General features: G+C 40.9%; 1 protein-coding gene across 1 annotated transcript in view; it reads left to right on the forward strand.

The window, feature by feature from the left end:
• Positions 1-25,476, forward strand: part of LOC126458230 (dynein beta chain, ciliary-like) — a 477,648-nt gene that overhangs the window by 194,431 nt on the left and 257,741 nt on the right. Inside the window, exon 15 of the mRNA XM_050095128.1 lies at positions 17,975-18,201. Coding sequence (XP_049951085.1) covers positions 17,975-18,201 — 227 coding nt within the window. The remainder of the gene's footprint in view (positions 1-17,974; positions 18,202-25,476) is intronic.

Genomic DNA, 25,476 nt, shown 5'->3' on the forward strand with positions numbered 1-25,476 from the left:
AGAACTGCTCAGATTGTCACCCAGGTCATTTATATAGATCAGGAACAGCAGAGGTCCTAGGACGCTTCCCTGGGGAACACCTGATATCACTTCAGTTTTACTCGATGATTTGCCATCTATTACTACGAACTGCGACCTTCCTGACAGGAAATCACGAATCCAGTCGCACAACTGAGACGATACCCCATAGGCCCGCAGCTTGATTAGAAGTCGCTTGTGAGGAACGGTGTCAAAAGCTTTCCGGAAATCTGGAAATACGGAATCAACTTGAGATCCCCTGTTGATAGCGGCCATTACTTCGTGCGAATAAAGAGCTAGCTGCGTTGCTCAAGAACGATGTTTTCTGAAACCATGCTGATTACGTATCAATAGATCGTTCCCTTCGAGGTGATTCATGTTTGAATACAGTATATGCTCCAAAACCCTACTGCAAACCGATGTCATTGATATAGGTCTGTAATTCGATGGATTACTCCTACTACCCTTCTTAAACACTGGTGCGACCTGCGCAATTTTCCAATCTGTAGGTACAGATCTATCGGTGAGCGAGCGGTTGTATATGATTGCTAAGTAGGGAGCTATTGTATCAGCGTAATCTGAAAGGAACCTAATTGGTATACAATTTGGACCTGAAGACTTGCCCGTATCAAGCGATTTGAGTTGTTTCGCAACCCCTAAGGTATCTACTTCTAAGAAACTCATGCTAGCAGCTGTTCGTGTTTCAAATTCTGGAATATTCCATTCGTCTTCCCTGGTGAAGGAATTTTGGAAAACTGCGTTCAATAACTCCGCTTTAGCGGCACAGTCGTCGGTAACAGTACCATCGGCACTGCGCTGCGAAGGTATTGACTGCGTCTTGCCGCTTGTGTACTTTACATATGACCAGAATTTCTTCGGATTTTCTACCCAATTTCGAGACAATGTTTTGTTTTGGAACCTATTAAAGGCATTTCGCATTGAAGTCCGTGCCAAATTTCGCGCGTCTGTAAATTTTAGCCAATCTTCGGGATTTCACGTTCTTCTGAACTTCGCATGCTTTTTCCGTTGTCTCTGCAACAGCGTTCGGACCTGTTTTGTGTACCACGGGGGATCAGTTCCATCTCTTACCAATTTATGAGGTATGAATCTTTCAATTGCTGTTGCTACTATATCTTTGAATTTGAGCCACATCTCATCTACATTTGCATAGCCAGTTCGGAAAGAATGGAGATTGTCTCTTAGGAAGGCTTCTAGTGACACTTTATCCACTTTTTTAACTAAAATTATTTTGCGTTTGTTTCTGGTGGATTTGGAAGAAACGGTATTGAGCCTAGCTACAACGACCTTGTGATCACTAATCCCTGTATCAGTCATGATGCTCTCTATCAGCTCTGGATTGTTTGTGGCTAAGAGGTCAAGTGTGTTTTTGCAACCATTTACAATTCGCATGGGTTCGTGGACTGACTGCTCGAAATAATTTTCGGAGAAAGCATTTAGGACAATCTCGGAAGATGTTTTCTGCCTACCACCGGTTTTGAAAAAGTATTTTTGCCAACATATCGAGGGAAGGTTGAAGTCCCCACCAACTATAACCATATGAGTGGGGTATTTATTTGTTACGAGACTCAAATTTTCTCTGAACTGTTCAGCAACTAAATCATCGGAGTCTGGGGGTCGGTAGAGGGAGCCAATTATTAACTTAGTTCGGGTGTTACGTATAATCTCCACCCTTACCAATTTGCACGGAGTATCTACTTCGACTTCACTACAAGATAAACCACTACTGACAGACACAAACACTCCACCACCAATTCTGCCTAATCTATCTTTCCTGAACACTGTCTGAGACTTTGTAAAAATTTCCGCAGAACTTATTTCAGGCTTTAGCCAGCTTTCTGTACCTATAACGATTTCAGCTTCTGTGCTTTCTATTAGCGCTTGAAGCTCAGGGACTTTCCCAGCCCAACTACAACAATTTACAACTACAATTCCGACTGTTCCTTGATCCAAGCACGTCCTGTATTTGCCATGCACCCTTTGAGATTGCAGCCCACCCCGTACTTTCCCGTGGCCTTCTAACCTAAAAAACCGCCTAGTCCACGCCACACAGCCTCCGCTACCCGTGTAGCTGCCAGCTGAGTGTAGTGAACTCCTGACCTATTCAGCAGAACCCGAAACCCCACCACCCTATGGCACAAGTCAAGGAATCTGCAGCCAACATGGTCGCAAAACCGTCAGAGCCTCTGAGTCAGACCCTCCACCCGGCTCTGCACCAAAGGTCCGCAGTCGGATCTGTCGACGATGCTGCAGATGGTGAGCTCTGCCTTCATCTCATAAGCAAGACCAGCAGCCTTCACCAAATCAGATAGAATTTCCTCAGATCCAAAGTGACACATGTCATTATTTCCGACATGTGCCACCACCTGCAGCTGGCTGCACCCTGTGCTCTTCATGGCATCCGGAAGGACCCTTTCCACATCAGGAATGACTCCACCTGGAATGCACACAGAGTGCACACTGGATGTCTTCCCCTCCTTATTCGCCGTATCCCTAAGTGGCCCCATTATGCGCCTGACATTGCAGCTCCCAACTACCAATAAGCCCACCCTCTGCGATTGCCCGGACCTTGAAGGCTGAGAATAATCCTCTGAAACAGGGCAGGCTGCTGCATCTGGCTCAGCCAGAGACAGCACCTGAAACCTGTTTGTCAGACGCACTGGGGAGGCTTTCTGATCAGCCTCCGGGGACGTCTTTCGCTGCCTGCCACGTCTTGGAACGACCTCCCAATCAACCACAGGCGAGGGCTCAGCCCCACACTGCGGGCAGCAACCGGGGCAACCACAGCGGCAGACCAATCTGGGGACAGACGGGACGAGGTTGACATCCCCGTGATACCCAAGTCCGGCTTCCCACAGTGGTGCCCATTGGCAACAGCCTCAAGCTGCGCGACCGAAGTCAGCGTCGCTTGTAGCTGTGAGCGAAGGGATGCCAACTCAGCCCTCATCTGAACACAGCAATCACAGTCCCTGTCCATTCTAATCGATGTTGAACAACAGTTACTGAAACGTGAGTCCATACCTAGATAACGCAAGGGAAACACGCAAAGAATGTATTAACTAACCTGTACAAATGCCTAACGACTGCGCTACAATCTGCCTGAATTTACGATTACAGTAACTAAAACTCGAAATTACACCTCCTATATGAAACTCACACACAATATAAGTAATAATCTATGAAGTAAACACTAAAGCGCGATGCTACAACTCTCAAATACTATAATACGCCCGAAATTTATGAATTAAACACTGCAAGTACCCAAAAACATGCAAAGAAATTAAGAATTAAACTATGTAACAAATAAGCAAGCTAGGGGTATACGACTTGCCGCTGCAGCTGCTTATCCAACGGTGGCAGGGAGTGGTACGAGCTCATCAGTAATAGTCCTCTAGCAGACTGATTGGTAATCTTGCTATTATAAACTTTAGTTTTCACTGCTAGTAAAATACAGTTCCGGTTGAGGTAAACCAGTCCCACTATAGTCACTAATCTGGTCGCTATGTACTGTTGTAGCCTGTGACGAGCTTAACCCGCTCTGCGAGTCTGTTTGTCGGAAGGCGCAGGAGTTGAATGCAGGCCATAGTGTATGGACCTGGATACCCACTAGGGGTGTATGTGCTCTGGCATGCGCCTGTGCTGCAAGCCTGTGAGTGCGCCACTCTCCTTATCATGTGAAGCCCGCGGCCAATTGCATTTCCTGCGGTCATGCATTTAGGCAGCCGTGCGACACTACCTCGGCAGTCTGGTACTCGCCCAATTCGTGCGTGCATCTTTGCCGTACTGTGTTCTAGTTCTGTGTGCTGAGATACATACTGTCATTGTTTGAAATGTTCCTGCGTTGTTGTTGTTGTTGTCTTGCCATGTTATCACCTCAGTTTTTGCTTGTTTGTGTCGTGTTGTGGTCGGCTGTAGTGTCTGTCGTCCCCTACTTGTTCATCTGCCAGCAGCAGCAGTGCCAGTTAGATGTCTTACAGCAATCCTTACAGTTGCTGATGGACAAAGTCATGGCACGGGCTGCCCTACTGCACCAGCTCTTGGGTGTCCTGGTTTCTGCCACTTACCCATGTCCGCTGTTGTTTCCACCCTTTAACGACACTAAGAACACTGGGAAACATGTTTGCGTTGTCTGAAAATGCATTTCACAGCATTTCAGGTCATGAATGACTCCCCACAGTGGTCGTTATTCTTGTCCTGGGCATCACCAGACACTTTCTTTCTGCTCCACAAGTTGGCTCCAATCTCAGACCCTGTGGCTCTTTCCTTTAACAAAATATGTGTGCTGCTAAGTAACTACTGTTCCCAGCAATACCATGTTGTCCTGTATTGGCTTGAGTTCCACCAGTACCATAAACAGTCTGGTCAGTAATACCGTTCTTGTGTCATGGACTTTCAGGGTCTCAGCCACATATGCGACTTCACTTGCACCAATCAGCATTGCAAGGTGTTGAATGCAGACTTCTTGATTCATGATGTTGTCATTCAACTGGCACCAAATCCAGAGGTCCACATGGCTGTGTTGAAACTCGATAACCCCTCACTGGAAGACATCATGCGAATAGCTCGATATGGGGGCCACCGTCTCCTTGATCAATCTGGTGCCTTATACACGCCTAGGTTCCCCAGAGGTGTCTCCCACCTCTTGGCACTTGGTCGCATACAGTGATGGTTCTATCACCCTCCATGGGTGTTTCTCGGTCCTGACCACCTATAAACACGTTCCCCGGCTCCTGACCCTACTGGTAGCTGACCATCCCTCAGCTTCAAACATTTTTTGACTTGGTGTTTTCACACTGTTTCTGATGAAGTTAAAGTCATTTCCACTGCTGTCCCTTTCCAGGACCTCGACGATCTGTGCTTGGCCTATGCCTCTCTGTTTCAGTCTGACTTAGAGTGTGCTTCGGACTTCCAGGCACACATTGCTCTCCAGCCAGATGCTAAGCTGTGATTCTTCCGGGCTCGTCCCATTCTGGTGGTCTTCATCCAGCAGTCAAGCAAGAGCTCGATCGACTGCAGGCTGCTGGCATCACCGAGTCCATGAAAGTGAATGCTTGGGCGACCCTGTTAGTGAAGATCAGGAAACCCAATGGCTCCCTTCGCCTATTTGGGGTTTTTGGAGTTACAATCAATGCTCGGTCGCTGGTTGAAACTTATCACATTCCACGACCAAACTTGCACATGACGAGTACTTCACTAAGATCAACCTGGCGGAGGCTTACCACGTATTAATATTAGATGAAGGATCCCAGAACATTGTTGTTATCCACACGCCTTTCAGATTATACGAGGGTAATCGCAAAAGTACATAGACCTGTTTATTTCTACAGTGGTGTACATCAGTTTACAGCTTGAATATTTAGCTATTTTTCGACATAATCATCATTTCTGTTGATGCATTTTTGTAGACGCTGTGGCAGTTTATTTATGCCCATGTCATACCAGTTTGCCGCCATTCTGTTCAGAAAATTATGAACCTCTTCTTTCCTCAGTGCCAGCCATTTTCCAGAGATACTTGGAGCAGAACAAATAGCCCGTCCCGGCTTGCGTCAATTATCTCCATGACATCTTGGTCACTAGCCGTCACGCCACGAGCATTTGCAAAGCCTCAGTATCGTATTTCATGCCCAGCAGGCTGCAGGCTTATGCTTTTGGATGGAGAGGTATAGTTTCTTTCAACCAGAAGTCGAATACCTGGGTCACTGACTCAGTAAAGAGGCATTCGTCCATCGGATCGCAGTGTCATGGCCATCAACTCCCTTCCCTGCCATAAGGATTTATCTGACCTCCAGGTTTTTTGGGGAAGATTAACTAACCTCCAGGTTTTTTGGGGAAGATTAACTACTACTTAAAGGCCCTTGAGTCGGCCCCATTGCCAACAGCCGATGGCTCTCTGCAGGCTTGCTGGCCCTCCTCCCTGCATCCACAAGAATTGGAGGTGCCATACAATGCTGTGCCCTCCGGTGACTTTTTGCTAGATTCCACGTACTGCCCTCCCAACCCACCAATGACAGCAGATGACACAGGGTCTCCCTCCGTACCCTCCTTCCGCCCAACATGGCACCATCCAGGGGAATTTCCTGCCCTACGCACAGGTTTCAGGGGATCTGGTTTCGGAAGGTGTGGAAGTTGATTGCATGCCAGAGGGTATGGACCTGGATATCCACTTGGGGTCTCTGTGCTCCGGCATGTGCCTGTGCCACCAGCCTCGCCGTCCGAGTCCACCACTCTCCGTACCACAAGAAGTCCACGGCCAATCACATTTCCTACAGTCATGTGTTTAGGCTGCTGCATAATGCTACCCCAGCAGTCTGGTACTTGTCGTAGTTCGCATGTGCATCTCTACCATACTGCATTCCAATTCCATGTGTTGAGATACATAATGTCATTGTTTGGAGTGTTCCTGCATTGTTTGTGTCTCACCGTGTTATCACCTCAGTTCTTGCTTCATGTTGTGTCCTGGTTGGTTGTAGTGTCTGTCGTCCCCTACTTGTTGGTCTGTTCTGTCTGTTTGTTGTTAGCAAAACCTACAGCAGCTCCCCCGCCTAGCGCCTTTGCAGCTCCATTCTCTGCCATGCACTGCTCACTGGCCGCTCATGGCTATAACAGCGAGTAACTGACAGATTCCAAACTGGATGATTGAGTGAGGGAGTGAGTGAGTGAAGCTGTCCGGTCAGTCTAAATACGTGCTGTCGAGAGGGCGTTGGTGGTGGGTTTCTTGTGGGTGTGTCTCTGGTCTTCCTCGTGTTAGGTATGCTTGATTCAGCACCTAGTAATTGATCTTTGCACTTCATCTTTGCCGAACAGTGTGCTGGCGATAGCTTATGCCAGAACACTAAGGCTTCATTATATTAGGACATGTTTTAGAACAGGTATGCCTTTTCATATTTTAAGCGTATGTTCTCCACATGTATGGAACTAATACTTTTTGTTATGGCAGATTTTATTGTTGTAAGGAGTAAACTGTCCACTAACTCTCGTATTTTGTTCTCCAATGTTTTGCTTCAGACCTTAGGATGGTCAGCACTGACGAAAACCTGCAGCCTAAGGAAAAAAAAATTTGTGATCATCGGTTGAAATAAATTTATTTAAGCACTTGTCTGTTGTTGAATTTTGCTGTTACTCTTTCTGTTAGCCACAATGAATTTCCTTGTGTATTATGGCATTCAGCAGATAAGAGTTATGCTCCTAGTGGTGTGAGTAGGTTTGTCTTGTTCTTTGCCCATCTTTATATACTGTGCTTGTGCAGTTTGTGACAAGTCCTGTTATTCATGCTGTCACCTTGAGGACATCTGGTCAGAAAGCTGTTCGCAATACTTTCTCTTGTGGTGTGTGTAACATCATGAAACTTCTGACATGTTTGGTGAAATTCTCATTGTTCTTCTGAACATGTACAATGTATTGCTTCTTGCATCCAAGGGGCTGTAAGGATACATATTTATGTTACACATATTAGAAAAACACCATATCGATTTTTTTCTAGTTCAAGTGATGATTTAACTGTATGAGCAGATATTGGTCTTGGTATTACAAGTTCTGATATATACATGTAAGTTATTACAGTAACAAAATGTAATAAATTAAAGCCATGACTAAAGTGAGATTTTAAAATTATTAAAAGACAAATGTTTAAGTGGCAAAATGTGATTATAAAAGGTGATTCTAGATAATAAATAACAACATGTACAAGAACAAGCATCAGAAGCTAATAACAAAATAATTTAAGAATGATAAAATAACTAGGAAAAATAATGAAATTGATGAAACCCCCAAAGACTGAAGTAAGTACCCTCCAGAATGTGGCATATTCGAGACGTGGTTGGAGGAACTTAACCACCAGAGGATGTTTTGCCATTTCACATGACAAGCCTATCTAAAAAGAGTAGCTATTGCTACTTTTCATGTCAGTTGTAAATTAAATGCTAAGACAGAGATCGGTCACATGTTTCATAAAGTCATCTGTACATTCATCACTATGACTCTTCACTCTTTTGTGTCACACACATATCTGTACCACACAATATATTTAAAAGTTATCTAGTCCAGAGCTTGTTTTGTGAACTGTTTTTTAAAGAAATTAGCGGGTATGGACTTAACAGAGTTCAAATAGAAATGCCTTCTACTGTTTATAGAAAATATGAGGGTTGCCCAGAAAGTTATGCACTGCATTTTTTTTTCTCAGCTGAAAACAATGCTACAAATGCGAAATGTTGCTTATATTCTCCACATTTTTGTGGAGAATGTTTATTTGTATTTCATCTCTCTGTCTCTCTCTCTCACCCCCTTTCCCTGCTCTCTCTCTCTCGCCCCCTTTCCCTGCTCTCTCTCTCTCTCTCTCTCTCTCTCTCTCTGTGTGTGTGTGTGTGTGTGTGTGTGTGTGTGTGTGTGTGTGTGTGTGTGAGAGAGAGAGAGAGAGAGAGAGAGGTGGGGGGTGAGGGTGGGGGGTGAGGGTAGGGGGGGGGGGAGGTCCTTGATCAGTTGTTTAATTCATTGCTCAGCTCTATTTTCAGTTTATAACAACCATATCATCCGCTTACCTATTTGTGAAATATATTGTTCTATGATCGTATTGTGTTACTAGCTTTTGGTCATGCCTGTGAAGCAGTGTCACCTTGCCACCACATTGCCACATTATAACTTTTGACTCACAAGTAAATCCATGATATAAACACTCTGAATACTGATTTTTCATAACCTACACACTCTTAATATAATTAACTGTGTTTGCACCTCTTTGAAAATTAACTGTAGTCAGGGAAGCATAAGAAGATCCGTGACAGCTCACAGCACTAATGCCAGCCTTCATCTGCGAAGCACTAAAGGCTGCAGCTGAAAACAGTAACTGTCTGCAGAGTTGTGACAACAATGAGCTGATGCCATAGAGACATTGATAATGAAGCTGAGGTTGGCCTGCAATTCTCCCGCCCTCAGTCCACTGCAATTGTCAGGGATCAACTTATGCTGTTTCAACTATAGGCTGTCCTGCTTCATATGAATCATTTAGTGGATGGACTAGGAGGTTGTGAAATAAAGTTGTGAACTTTACATATACTGCTTAATTTCAGCAATTTTCCTGATAGATGATGTTTTCTAGTAAATTGCAGTAGTGGCATACATCACCAGATAAGGATCAATACTGACTCTTCTTGTGAACATTCTTTCTGAAAACAGTTTATCACAGTGGTCACCACGCCCTGAAGGACAAATATTGAAAAATGCAACTTGTTTGTTCAACTTAGAACAGTTACTGAATATGATGTTTCCTGAATGCTTTTAATGTTATACCAGAATGAGACTTGTGGACTTGAAATTACTTCGTATTCAGTTATTACATTAAGAATTTGTTAACAAAACTGAATTTAATACTGGAATTATGTCAATAAAAGTCAAGCAAGGACTGAAACAATGACACAACAAAATTCTGAGGCCCCTCTTCTTACATTCATATACAACAATGCCATTGTTGTAACTGGTGAAACTTTTCAGTCTGGAAGTAGTAACTGAAATATAAGATTTAAAACAAATGAAACAGGCACATGAAATAAAATGTAGACACCTGTTAATTTTTACTGTTGGTGTTTTAAAGCAAAATGCTTCTCACACCTTTCAGATTAATATGAGCGTGGCTCTCCTACACAATAATAAAGAATAAATTATCTATTGCATACATTGCCTGAAGCAGTGCAAATGAGATGTGGTGCTAAGATACTCTTCCATATTCTTCAAGTCTCTAATAATACCGTAATGGCTACCCTTCACCAGCTTATGTGAAACAGTATGGTGCAACATTTGTTGTACCTGATAATGCCGGGAAAGCCTTGCATCCACAGCAACAATATAATAGAGATGACATTTATTTGCAGAAATTCTATTTATTGCTTGTTGCTTTAGTTGTCCCAAAGTCAAATTTTCAATGTCTTGCAGAGCACACTACAATATGACGTTCCACCATCACTGCTAGCAGGCTACTCTACCCAGCTCAATCTGTCTGCATTATACCTCCTACTGCAAAAAAGGTGTTCCCAAAACAGAAAATGTTGCTTCATACCTGCCACCTTTCTGCATGCCAGTGGTCATCAAACTGTGGACTGCAGCCACATGCAGCCCAATCAAAACTTCATTCAGCATCATGTAATAATATGCATCTAGCAACTAAGCGCTGAATCTGGAAATATCAGCTGATGTTAAGAGTTTCTTAAGAGTGTAGTACAGAGGTAGTAATATTTTGACATGTGCTTAATTTGGCGAATTTGGCTATAAGCTAGGTAAAGCTGACTGCTTACCTCAGGGGCAGGTGGGTAAGTAGCATGGCCGCTGCGAAGTTAGGGTATGTAATAGGGGGAATGCTTTTTTGTTTTGTGTTCCACTACTGACAACTCATGGGTGTGCCCAACTGGAACTGATCAGCTGCTGTGGTATAAATTTCAAATGGAAGTAGGATGGATTAATGAATGCACAATATAGAGGAGTCATCTGAAAATGTGGTACATATTTGTACCAAGGAACATGAAATTAAATTAATGGTGTTGTAATACAATTCAGTGAATAGAAAAAACATGACATTCAAAACACTTGTGATTTTTGTCTCATATTGTTTGACACATTTAAGGATAAGTACAATTACTGTTAATAATCAATTAATCATCAACTCACACAGCAAATACAACAGTTTGTCAGGCAATTACAGTGTCACATCTTTGGGATTGCTGAGGGTGGCAGCAATATGATACAGACAAAGTCCTCTGGAACTGTTCTGAATGATGCTGACTTTTAAGGATCAGTACTTGGGACTGCTAACTAACTTACCAAGCTAAAATGTCTTACAAACTCTACTCTTACAGTAATTGAGCCAATTTCAAATCTCTAAATAAATGAGTGTTCCTTTTCTTGGTGTTCATGGGGTGGGGCAGGGGGGGGGGGGGGGGCGAGAGTGGAGTCATATTAATTATTTAATTATAGCCAGTGGACTAAACTCAGTGCAAGGCATGTCCTGATATGGAAATTGTTATTCATCATTTACTGTAGGCTTGTCTACTGAAATGACATCTCCTTATCATACTTGTACCATTGATTTCGGACCTTTATGACTAGTTAGAGAAATTTAGCCTCACCAGCAGTGGCCTTTCAATTGTAGCATCCAAATATTTCCTTAGACAGCATTGGCGTAACTCTCCATTCACCCCATTAATTTCGTTTCCACACTTTAACATTCAGCTTAGTATGGATCAGTATCTCTCCAGACAGAACTCAGCTCAAGCTTATCTCCATCCAAAACAAGACCTACCTGATACCCATATATAGAGTGTTAACCACAGACTAAAGGCAAAAAATAAATAACATAATAATTTATGTGTGTTTCTAATTAATAATCTCATCGATACATATGCTGCCCAAAGTGCTACTCCATGATCTCAGTACTGGTTCTCAAGCAAAAAAGTTTGATGACCACTGCTCTACGCTCTCCACTGGGATAACCTGTTGTATGATTCCCCCTGTAGAAAAAGTGTTTCCGGATGACAAGGGGAATGGCTTGGCTGTCCCCAGGTCCAATGGCTGCCACACCACCAATGCAGAAGACTATGCACTGAGTAACAAATCATTTATGTTAACCATTGGATGAGTTCAGATCATTTACCTTTTGTTTTCCTTTATGCATTGAAGGCTAGGACAATATTTAAATACCCAATATCAGGTAATCTTAGGATTTTGCAAGGTGTTGATTACACTTCTCTTTCTATATGAGCATCATTACATTTTCATAAATCAATCAAATCATATTTTTGAAACACACCACGAGCCAGTTGAAGGAACACTTTTCCATTATAAGTTTTCTGTAGGGCTTCAAATCCATAAGCCACATATCTTCTGTTCATAGTCTTTGGTCCTATTAGTCTTACCATCATGCAGAACTGCATATTTATTAATGATACTCTGTGCAAAATCCTGATAGTTCATATGAATATGTCCACGGCATTTTCACAAGGAAGGTTGTCATTACTACTTCAGCATAGGCAAAATATCTTCTGCTGATAGAATTGTGTTAATTATGACAAATTTTCCCTCTTCTTTTAGCAGTGAGTTCTGGAAGAGTTCCAGAAACAATCATACAAATTTTGTTCAAGGAACTTGAGAATAGTGTTATTTCATAAAAGAAAAAACTGATATTCAGTTGTTAGCATCCTACTTAGACAATGAGTGGACATCATTTAGCTCTATTATGACAGACATAGAAGAATTATTGGCAAACATATTGTAAATCTTGCTCTGGAGATGGATGTGCCAAGAGAGTGGATTACGGATGGAAAGGACTATCATTGTTTTAGTAATCAAATTCAGAAAGTTTGAAGGAAACAAAGATTGTTGCACTGTCTACTTAAAAAAGAATGCACCTCGATTGGCAGGCAAAAATAAGTAGAAAGTTTTGCACTCAAAGAAGATCAGTGTGTAAAACATACAACTTCCTCACCTTAGTGAAAGATTTTGCTGAGAACCTGAGAAAATCCTGGTTATACTTAAAATCACTAAGCAGGCCAAAAACTTCTACCCAGTCACTCGTTGACCAGTCTGGGGTGGCAACAAAATACAGCTAAAGAAAAGCTGAAGTTTTAAATATCACATTTATAAAATCATTCATACAAGACGACTGTACAAACATACTGTCATTTGACTGTGACACAGACACATGGAAGACATAGAAATAGGCATCCATGACATAGAGAAACAATTGAAAGAGGTGTAAACAAATAAATCACCCAGTCCAGATGGAAATCCAATCCAGTTTTACAGAGAGTAGTCTGCAACCTTGGTCAGTTACTTAACTAGCATTTAGCATGAATCCCTCAACCAGCACAAAGTCCCAAGAAACTTGAAAAAAGTGCAGGTGACTCCTGTGTATAAGAAAGGGAAAAGAATAGACCCACATAATAACAGATCAACATCCTTAACATTGAATTGCTGCAGAATTCTTGAACACATTCAAATATAATAAATTTTTCTTGAGACAGAGAAGCTTCTGTCCACAAACTAGCACAGATGTAGAAAGCATTGTTTGTGTGAAGATCAGCTCAACCTCTTCTCGTATGGTATCCGACAAACCGTGGATGGGGGACAACAAGCAGACTCCTTCTTCTTAGATTTTTGGAACGTGTTTGACATGGTGTTCCACTGCAGACTATTGTTGAAGGTTCGAGCATATGCTTTAACTCCCCAGGTATATGATTGGCTTGAAGACTTTTTAAGTAATCAATCCCATTATGTTGCCCTCAATGGCAAGTGTTCATCAAAGAAAAAGGTTTATACAAATCAAATGACAGTTTCAGAGACGTACTGGTCTCATACAGAAATGATTTTATGTATATAGACTGAAGCGACGGGTGAAAATTTATACCAAGGCCAGGAATCAAACCCAGGTCTCCTGTTCACTAGGCAGGTGCAGTAGCCGCTAAGTCACCGTGGCACAGCAGTTCACACAACTGCACACATTACTCTGGCATATGACCCTCCTCAATCCAAATTCTCACTGGTGCCCAAGTCTACTTTAAATTCCCCCTTACATATGTACAGAACTGTTGAAGCTCCCCTTGTTCTGGAATAGTGCCTAACCATCGAATGCAAATGAAGGATCCAGCCTGAAACCCAGAAGCAGGTAGTTATACAAACAGATGACACAGTTTCAGAGAGTTTACTGGTCTCATACAGATATGATTTTCTAGAGTGAAGCGGTAAGTGAAAAATGTATCAAGGACAGGAATCAAACCCAGGTCTCCTGCTCACTAGGCAGGCTTGTCAGTCACCAAGACAGCTTAGCACAGTGGTTCACACAACTGCACGCATTACCCTGGCACACCTCCCTCCTCGATCCAAATTGTCACTGCCACCCCAGTCTACCCTAAATTCCCCCTTACATTTGCACAGATTATCATGGCACACCTCCCCCCTCAATCCAAATTCTCACTACTGCCCCAGTCTACTTTAAATTCCCCCTCACATTTTTGTGATCTTAGTAGCTAATACACCTGCATAGTAAGCAGGAGTCCCGTATTCGATCCCTGTCCTTGGTACAAATTTTCACTTATCGCTTCAGTCTATAAAATCATATCTATATGAGACCAGTAAAGTCTCTGAAACTGTGTCATTTTATTTGTGGAGATACCTGCTCCTGGGCTTCAGGACTGGATCCTCCATTTTCATTTGATGGTGAGGTGTCATTCCAGAACATGGGGAGCCTCAGCAATTCTGTCTGTGCGTAAGGGGAAATTTGGATTGAGGAGGGAGGCATGCCAAGGTAATCTGTGCAGTTGTGTGAATTGCTGTGCTGAGGAGCTTAGTGGTTAACACACCTGCCTAGTAAGCAGTAGACATAGATTCAATTCCCGGCCCTGACACTAAATGTCACCCATTGCCTCAGTCTATTGATAGAGAGACAAGGGATTCGTCAGGAGTGCTCCAGGGAAGCATCATAGGACTGCTCTTATTCTCCGTACACAAAACAATGTGACAGAAAGGGCAAGCAACAATTTGTGGCTGTTTGCTGACAATGCTGTGGTGTACGGGATGGTGTTGTCATTGATTAACTGTAAGAGGATACAAGATGACTTAGACAGAATTTGTAGTTGGTGTGATGAATGTTAGCTTGTTGTGAATGAAGAAAAATGTAGAGTAATGCAGGTGAGTAGGAAAACCAATCCTGTAACATCCGAATACAGCATTAGTAAGGTGATGCTTGACACAGTCACACCAATTAAATACCTAGGTGTAATGTTGCAAAGCCATAAGAAATAAGCATATCAGGCTGTTGAAGGGAAGGCGAATGCTCTACTTTTTTTTATTGGGAGAAATTTTGAAAAGTGTACCTCATTCATAAAGGGGGCAGTGTATAGAATGCTAGAGCAACCCATTCTTGAGTGCTGTTCGTGTGTTTGGGATCCCCACCAGTTTGGATTAAAGGAAGATATAGCAATTCTGAGGTGTGCTGCTAGACTTGTTACCAGCAGGTTCAATCAGCATGCAAGTATTATGGAGGTGCTTCGTAAACTCAAAGGGAACACAACACTCTTTTCATGAGCCACTATTGCAGAAACTCGGTGAACCAGCATTTGAGACTGACTGCTGAATAATTCCACTGCCACCAACATACATTTTACTTAAGGAGCAAAAAGATCAGATGTGAGAAATTAGGGCTCATGTGTAGGCTTTTAGACAGTTTCTCCCCTCGCTTTACTTGTGAGTGGAACAGGAAAGGAAATGACTAGTAGTGGTACATGGTACCCTCTGCCGTGCACCACACAGTGGCTAACAGGGTATGTGTGTATATGTAGATTAGGCAACACATCAAAAAGTTTCCACAAAAGTATTAACAGTTTCATTACTGATTTTTTTCTAAAAGAAACATTAAATTTTGAGTGGTGTGACCCATGAAAATAAAAAAACAAAGTTGTTGCCTTGCCTTTACTTCAGAATTCTTGGAATTATCAGAGAATTGTTCCTGATGTAGCAGTAGTTTCAGAGAATTTCAAGTGTACATTTGCTAAGTGTCACAGTTCTACAGTTTATAAAACTCAAGGATTTTTCTGAAGAAGGATTCGTCTGGAAGCTTGCAATGTTCAGTCCTGTTAATGTATCTATTGTCAAATTTGATGAGTTGTCACCTTTACTACTTCCATTATGTATACACCACCAAGGACTTTTCATCACCATATTAAAATCAATGATATTGAAATTTAATGTTGTGTGACAAGTACTGACACAAGCAATTCATTTACTTGGATTTTTATAAACAAACTAGCTTTCTGCCTGCAGCTTCACCTGTATATACATATGTCACATATATTTTACACATATTTTTATAATTCACATAAATTTAGCACTTTTCAAACATATTTGTAAATGTATTTCATCAATATCCATAGCCCTGCAGTTTCTCCTGAATTCTGAGAAAACTTGTAATTCTGCCAGTAACTGATTGTTGTTTCAAGAAGAAGGACTGTCACTGGCAGCTGTCTGATTTATCACTGTTTTACTCCATGCGTCTCTAGAGAGGACGTTAAATGTATCTGTGAAATTGCACCATGTGACATGATCTTTGGCCCCAAAACACGCTGGCAAAATTATTGGCTCGTTGCAGTGCTCATTCTCTTAAAGTGGTTGATGAACTGAACAACGCAAATAAGAGACAGATAGTGCTTCATATTTCTGAAGTATTGCAAGTTAACTTATCACAGGAAAAAATACCTTCCTCATCATCACCCATCCCTAAAATAATAGGGGTATCTTACTCCCGTAGCATTTTTATACAACTAATGTGTGAATGTAGATGAAAAATTTGATTGAATTCCTTCAAGCATTCCTGAGTTATGCTTTTATGTCATGTCTTTTCACCTACACCTTCATTGATAGGACAGCTGTTTGTGACACAGTCATAGTAAATTGTTCCAGATAGCAAGTGATACATTTGCCAGTTTTGCTAGAAGTTCCTTCAGGTGTTATGTAGATATGCTGATCTAGCACCGTGTTTCCTCCGTCTCCTACCCCCAACTGTACGAATTAAACTCCATTGGCCATCACCAATAAGTCTAGCGATCCCTAGTATCAGTGGTAATAATATACTTTTACGTATCATATCTTTTCATCCCTAGCCTTAGGAGTGGTTCCCATACACAATATTTTTATATAAATAATTATGCACATAAAAAGTAATGTACATCTGATCTACAACTGCATGGATACTCTGCAAATCATACTTAAGTGCCTGGCAGAGGGTTCATGAAACCACCTTCATAATAATTCTCTATTATTTAAATCTCGAGCAGTTTTGCATTCAGAGGAGAAAGTTGGGGATTGAAATTTCATGAGAAGATTCTGCCAAAATGAGAAATACCTTTGCTTTAATGATGTCCACTCCAAATCCTGTATCACGTCAGTGACACTCCCTCCCCTATTTCATGATAATATAAAATGTGCTGCTCTTCTTTGAACTTCCTTGATGTACTGCATAATCCTATCTGGTAGGATCTCAAATCATGCAGCAGTACTCCAAATAAAGACTAGCAAGTGTAGTGTAGGCAGTCTCTTTAGTAGAACTGTTACATTTTTTAATTGTTCTGCCAATAAAACGCATTATTGGTTTGCGTTCTACACAACATTTTCTGTGTGTTCTTTCCAATTTAAGTTGTTCGTAATTCCTAGGTATTTAGTTGAATTAACGGCCTTTTGAGTTGACTGATTTATCATGTAACTGACGTTTAACAGATCCTTTTAGCATTCATGTGGATGAGCTCACACGTTTCATTGTTTAGGGTTAATTACCAATTTTCACATCATTCAGGCATCTTTTCAAAATCATTTTGCATTTATATCAATTTTCTGATGACTTTACTAGATGATAAACTACAGCTTCATCTGAAAATAATCTAAGATGCCTGCTCAGATTGTCTCCTAAATCATATATATAGGTAAGGAACAGCAGAGGGCCTATAACACTATCTTGGGGAACACCAGAAATTGCTTCTGCTTTACTCGATGACTTCCTGTCGATTACTATGAACTGTGGCTGTGAACTGTGCACATACAAACCTTGAGTGTGCTTGCTCCAGACCTTCCTGAATTATGCTTTTATGTCACACCCCATTTTTCACTCCTAGCCCATGGGTGGTACTTGTTCCATATCATTACAAAAACTTTTGCAGGTATTCGCACTACAGCAAACCAAAGTTTCATCTTAATCAGATAAATGATATAGGAATGTGCAGAAGACAAACAAAAAACAAATGTTCATTTTTATGCAATAGATTTCCGTTCTTCATTATTCAGTATAAAATATCACTGTATAAAATACTGTGCTCCTCAGCTGGAAATTAATTTGTTATCTGATCATTATGCTGCCTATTAAAAAAATACTATTTTCAGTTGGAAATGTGTTTAGATTGTCTGTTTTCTTTTTCAGGAAATGTTAGAAGTTATGTCAAAGATGCCAAATGTTGTTCAAGCCACAAACTGTCCTCACTTGTTTGAAAGGCTGGAGGTTCTTCAGGAACAACTTACACTATGTGAAAAAGCTTTGGCTGAATATCTGGAAACTAAGAGACTGGCATTTCCACGCTTTTATTTTGTTTCTTCTGCTGACCTGTTGGATATTTTATCTAATGGAAACCAACCTGAACTTGTAGCAAGGTTAGCAATATCAGTACTTTCTTTGAAGCAGAGTTATGGCGAATTTGATGTAATTTCTGTAAACCCATTAACTTCACCATAATTTTTCATACTGCACAAGTTCCCCATATGACAAGAAAGTTTATCTGCAATAGGTTGTAGTAATATGTTTGCAAAATGGCAATGTTTTTCATCTTTGTGACATTAAAGGAAATCATTTCAGAATAATTTCCAGCTAGAGATTCTGGAAATCAGTCTCATGAAGCTAGACCGAGCGAGGTTGCGCAGTGGTTAGACACTGGACTCGCATTCGGGAGGACGACGGTTCAATCCCGCGTCCGGCCATCCTGATTTAGGTTTTCCGTGATTTCCCTAAATCACTCCAGCCAAATGCCGGGATGGTTCCTCTGAAAGGGCACGGCCGACTTCCTTCCCCATCCTTCCCTAATCCGATGAGACCGATGACCACGCTGTCTGGTCTCCTTCCCCAAAACAACCAACCAACCAATCATAAAGCTATACAGTATAAAGCAAGGAGGTAAAAATGTTATGGAAGAATGGAAGCACGGGGAGTGAGGAAAGAGATAATGCCAGTTATAAATGTCATGTAAAAGAAAGAAAAAAGTAGAAGGATGTATAAAGTGTTTTATTTGAGGTGTCAAGGAATTTTCAGTTTGCTAGTAGAGTATATGTTGGGTAAAAATGATAGAGGAAGACCAGAGCTTAATTACAGGTTTCAGTGGTTGTAAGTTATGGAGGGTAGAGAAATGAAGTTTCACAGGATAGACTAGCATGTGGATAGTAGCATCTGCTTCACTGTGTTATTAAGTTTGTACATAACTTTTTACTATTCTATTGAATGTGTTGTATAATGCCTCTTAATCACAGCAGTTAATCATTAGCATAAATGTCAACAAAATTTACATATCATTCCAGGTAGTCCTTTTATACTGTCAAGGATTATCTGAAGTGATATGACAATTTTGTTGACATTTATGCTAACGATTAACTGCTGTGATTAAGAGGCATTTTGCAATATATTCAGTAGAATAGTGAAATACAGCGTACAAACAAATACCATAGTAAAGCGAATATTGTATGCATCTATTTATGTGTTTGTAATTCTATATATTTATGTGTCTGTATGTATATATTTATTTGTTGACAACAACTGCACAATTTGTATTGCATGCAGATGGATAAATCTGCATCAATTAAAATGTAAATTTTCAGTTGTTGAAAATCATATATTTCTGAAAGTTCTTCACCAATTACTTTGAAATTTCGACACGATGTTGCATTCAAATATGAGATTGCTTTTATACATATGCTAGAATGTGATGTGGTATATAAATATATGTGCAATAATAAAGGGGTCACGTTGTGAGCCTGTCAGTTTGAGGCTCAACTTAGCTGGCTGACTTTTGCCTGGAGGGAAAAATTTTAGTGGATGCAGAAATGATTCACTGTCTGAATGTCTCATAAGGAATCAATACATGGAGTATCTATAATATAACAAAACAAACATCAAAGAACAGCACAGCTGCACAAAGATACACACAGTGCTCCTAGTGGTTGGAAACCAAAGTAATTAACTTCCGTGCTGCACATACTATGCACACACCACAGAACATAATCTTACCCGCATGTGGTGTGAAAGCCCAGGCTGTGGTGATAGCAGACATGCTGAAGTAGTCACTAAATCAGCCCCCTTGGTGGAAGCAGAGTGTCTTTGTTGTGGAAGCATGTGGGAAAGAGTAGTCTGCATCCAGAGCAATTCATCTGTGCTGGTAGTTGTGGTTGTGCTTGCGGCAAAAAACTGGTTGTGGGTACTGGAGGCAAGAGCTGTCCCTGAGATATTCAATGTGGACCAGTGTAAGATGGCTGTAATGGTGGCTTCACTCCTTCCATGCGTAGCATGACAATCGCGTATGTTTTCAAATCATTGTGTGTGTAACAATAAGGCATGCCATGTCGAGAAGCTTGTGACATATGAGCTTGTGTGATGTGTTTGTGAAGATGGTGCAAGAATTCCAGTTCGTCCTGATTGATATTGAGCGTATCTGTACCAAGGAATTCGCTGGGGAGGCACAATCTTTCTCGGTATGCCAGCTCAGTGGCTGAGAAATCAATCTGGTTTGTACAGTTTCCTCATGACCAACAAAACTAATGGCAAGGAGGTTGTCCAAGACATATCATGACATGTTATTGCCACTTTCAACAAAAGGTGCCAGTGCTCCAGTGTCCTTTTAGTGGCTGGGTGGCAGCTCATGGTCTTGTGAAGGTTATAGTTTTAGATCTTGATGAGTTGATTGAAGAGTTCAAACTTGAATTGTCTCCCCATTCAGTGTTGATATTCTGCGGCTAACCAAACCACACTAACCACATAGAGGTGAATGCAGAGGCTAAACTCTTGGCCATAATATTATCCAGGGGAACTGCTTCTGGTCAATGTGTATACCGATCAATCATTGTGAATGAATATCTGTTGCCATTTGAGCATGGCAGCAAACACATAATATCCAAGTGTACATGGGTGAAACACGCTGTCTTGTCTGGGAAGTTACAAGATGCGTGGTTGTGGGAGGATATTTTGCTTCACAGACACTGAAGACAGGCTTTTGCCCATTGCCAACAGTATTTCTCAAATTTTGGCCAGACAAGCTCTTTAGACAGGAGACGGAAGGTAGGTCGTACACCTGTGTGACATAAATTGTGAATATGATCAAATGCTTGCCTGCGGAATGCTGGGGGGAGGAGTGGACAAGTTCGCCTTTGAAGATGTTGCAGTATAGTTTCACCTCTGTCCTGGGGATGTCACCAATTGCAACTGGAGTGATGAACTGGTACCTTCTGTGAGAGTGGGAAGTTCATCATCAGTTTGCTGTGCCTCCGTTAATGCTGTAAAATCTGTATGGTTTGTCATGCTGCTGGCATATGAAAGGCAGTCTGCTATGTTATTATTGTCTATGCCAGATAAGTGTTGAAATCTGTGCAGAACTGTGCCATGAACTTGAGCTGGTTGAACCGACATGGAGAGCAATTTGTGCTGTTCCATTTGAGTGTGTGGGTCAAGGGCTTATGATCAGTAAATATAGTAAACATGCGAGCCATGATCTCGGGGTGGGGGTGGGGGTGGGGGGGTGGGGGGGGGGGGGTACTTAACGGCTCTATACACTGCCAACAACTCACGGTTGTAAATACTCAATTTCATTTGTGATAGTGGTAGCTTTCTTGAAAAGAACGCTAGTGGCTGCCAGGCACCTTCTACGTGTTGTTGAAGTACGACGACAGTAGTTGTTCGATTCGCGTCAGTAACCAAAGCTCAAAGCGCATCAAGTTTTGGGTGTGCTAGCAATATTACTCTAGCCATATTCTGTTTGACATGTAAAAGACGGTGGTCATTTCCTGTGTCCATTTTATCAGACAAGCTTTTCATCTTTGGTCCTGTGAACACTGCCGTAAGTGGCTCCTACAGTTCTGCAGTGTGCGGGAAATGACGGCAATAAAAATGTAACACACCTAAGAATCTGCATAATTGTTTGATTTAAGAGGCCTTAAGTGTGCTCATTATTCCATCTACTTTTTTTGTCAGAGGCAGGGAACCAGCTGAAGAGATCTTGTGACAGTCTGAAAGCCCACTTGGTTGTGTTGAGAACAATGTCATAATGTTCCAAGCGATTAAATATATCTGTCAGGTGTTGGCAGTGTTGCTTCTTGTCAGCCAGGAACACTATCACATCATCTAGATACACAAAGCAGAGTGGAAGGCTTTGGAGGATAAAAATCTACAAACGTCTGCCAAGTCTGTGCCGTGTTCCGCCGCCTGAATGTCATGAACATACAAAAGATGCTACATAGCTGTTTTTGGAATTTACTCCTGTTTGGAATGCCCATCTTGGCCACTGGTATTTGCGTATGTGCTTTAGTGCATTTGACGATGCAAAAGATGGTTGCGTGGTAGTAATTTCTCAGCAATGGCATGGATTACCTATCAGGTACTGTTCCTGCATTTAGTGTGTGCTAATCTCCACAAGGGTACCAAGCCCCATTCTTCTTAGGCACAAGGTGCAGAACAGAGGACCGTGGACTGCTGGATGGTCTGATAATGCCTTTGCGCAACATGGCTGTTAAATTCTGCTTTCACTGTGGCGAGTCAATCAGGCACCACAAGCACAAATTTTGCCATGTCAGTAGTAACTCCATTGTAACTGGTTTTCCCCTACCTGCACAAATCATAGGATGTGGTTATGAGACTAGAATGCAGGTAGGTGGGCGACCACATAAGAAACCTTTGGTTCTTCTGACATCTCACTACATCATCAAAAGAGTAAGGTTGTTGTGTGCTTGTTTTCCACTCTATAACACTTTAGACAACCTGAAGCAATGTGAAGTTGGATTGCACGATTCACACTTCTCTCACATCAGTTGACTTGCTTGATCTGGACAGCCAATCTTCTACTCTGGATTGCCGGCTCCGTCAATCTCCAAAACCTTCTTCTCCGAAGCATAATTCTGGTTACAGGAATTTATAAGACTCTCTCTCTACTTTTGAAATAATTTAGTACTTTAAGAATACTTTTAGTTCAGTCTTGGTATATTTCAACTTCCACGTATAACATATTCACCATTTTTCACATTAATATTCGAATGTTTTCAAGTCAACCGATTCGTCTCATGTAAGACTCAATAAAATACATCTGCAATAAAATTGGTTTAACAACCACATAATTTATGAACCCGTCTTGCCTTTAGAGAGTCCAATACATGAAGTACTTTAAAGTCTATATTCAATTGTTCATTTTTCTTGAACAATAAGCATAGTCACAAAAACAGCAAAGAATACTACATAATTACTCCTTGTCCTTTCTTCACGGCTTCTGTGGCTAGCATCGTTTGACCGCCATGCTTACAGGCTTCTCATAACAAACTTCCAACCTGCATGTAGAAACAGGTGGCACAGTAGATACGTTTTCACTGTCCCACATATTTTTAAAATATCATGTATTTGTGATGGTAGAGGGATGAGTGGTTCTAGAATTTATGCAGAAATTCTCGAAGAGCTACATATCCCTCACCTCAGCTCGAACACGTGATATTTTACACATAATCATCATGTATGTTAATATCTCATATAATACTAATTCACATTTTAACCAGTACACATTCTATTTCTTTTAATAATCGAGAACAACCTTTTGTTTAATACTTAGCTCTTCTTTTTTTCATTCTACTTTGATATTAACAACTTGAGCATTTCACCTATTGTTGGAGTCAGTTCTTTTATATCTAGGAATCATGTGGACAACATTTCTGATTTCCAATTGTAAACTCCTGGTGTCATAGACACTTGATTATTTCATCCTTTATTCTAATTTTTTGTACTATTTTTTCTTTAGCACGTACTAGTTTCATTATTCACAGTAGTTTTTAGTCTGGAGGAACTTTGGGCAAATGAAAGTATTCTTTCCGACACTCATAACACTTAATAATGCTAGTGTATATAGAATTCAAACTTACCAGAATAATTCCTATAAAATGTGTGACTTCTGTCTCAATACTGTCCTTTAGCCCTAGGATCAGTACCTATACCTTACATGTTGGTTGACCCTATGAGTGCACTTCCTCCTCCTGTTCTGGTAGGTACGCCCCATCATAAAACATCCCTATTCATCAGGCCACTGGTCGTCCTATCTCTATGTAGGTACATGTGCCCTATATCCTTAGCAAAGGCCGGGTACACCCCCTTGTCTTTTGTGAGTAGGCCTCATGGTTCATTGCCCTAGTATACATCTTTATGTATACTATAATTAAATTTTTCCTGGTAAAAATAAAAATCTATTTTACACCTCACTCTCACTTCTTGATACTTCATTTAGTCCCTGGAGTCCTCCTCTACTTTTCAACTTACTTGGTATATACTATGTCTCTATTCACTCTTCAATATATAATATGTTTACTTAGGTTATAAGAGTCCCACTATCCTACAAATCATCAGAATATTTGTTAAACTGACATTCCTTAATAATTATATTCCTTAATAATTATCACAATCGATTCCTCTCTGGCTTATGTTCTCTTTCCTTACTCAGTCACAATAAACAACAATGTGTGCATATTTCCCGATGTACACATACCTTCCCCCTACAACACTCAATGGTTCTCACCTTTTGACAGGTTTCTAGTCAGTAGTTCCATTGTTTGCATACCTGTGTATCTTTGTGTGTATGCTGATGTGCGTTTGTGCAGCCTGATTCTTCAACCTTCGTATCTGAAGATAAGTTGTAGGTTATTGGAAACCACGGAAACCAGGAAGGACTTCTGCGATAGAAATAGATGAACATGGAAAGAGGGCGAAATAGATAGGTCCTCAAGCAAGAAGTAAGAAAGGAAAAAAATAGATTTGGTTGTTAAGATCAAAGAAGAGAAAGAAGACAGCCCCAAAGACAGGAAACCATTCCTGCCCCCCTTCCCCAGGACCACTACCTACGTTTCAATATCTTCAATATCAAACTCCAACTTTTTTTTCAAATTCTGGAATTGATCATTCTGACTCTGATTAAAGTCAGTGAACAGTTGATTTACGTGACTGCTTAAATAACTAGTTAATTCACCTTTCAAATCTATTTTAAGATTTTCTACTTTAGTAGTTAAAGCGTCAAATTCAGTGTTCAAATTTCCCATACCTTCACATAAATTACTAAAATTTTTACTTTGTGAATCTACCTTAGCACTTAGCAATCCTAAAGTTTTATTCTGAACATCCAATGTATTATTTAATTGATTATTAACTGTGTCTAATTCTCTACTTAAATTAGCACTCTGTGCACTAAGTTTTTCACTTATAGTTGCACTTATTTCATTTCTCAAAGAAGCACCCTGGTCATCTATTTTATCATTTGATTGAGTATTTACTGAGTCTACTTTAAGACTTACTTCCTTTCTTAAAGAAGCATTTTGGGCATTCATTAAGCCTAATTCTTCACTTAGTTTCTTTTTTAAAGAAGTATTTTGGGCATTCATGAAGCCTAATTCTTTACTTTGTGCATCTAATCTAGAATTTAATTGTAAACTCTGAGCTTTGACGAGATTCACTAACAGACCAATCAGGTCCCTCTCTACTAATTTTCATAGCCACTGTTGGTGGCTGAGCATAATAACTACACTAATAAAGTCTAGTGAATGGTTTCTTCAACTTTATACTTGAATAATTATTGTTTTTCGCTCACCCAGTGTAGAGTTTTAGGCTGCGTTGGTGAGCAGGTGTGGAATCAGCACTGGTGAACAGTATCTGGT

Source organism: Schistocerca serialis, chromosome 2 (genome assembly GCF_023864345.2).
Source record: "Schistocerca serialis cubense isolate TAMUIC-IGC-003099 chromosome 2, iqSchSeri2.2, whole genome shotgun sequence".
NCBI classification, from domain to species: domain Eukaryota; kingdom Metazoa; phylum Arthropoda; class Insecta; order Orthoptera; family Acrididae; genus Schistocerca; species Schistocerca serialis.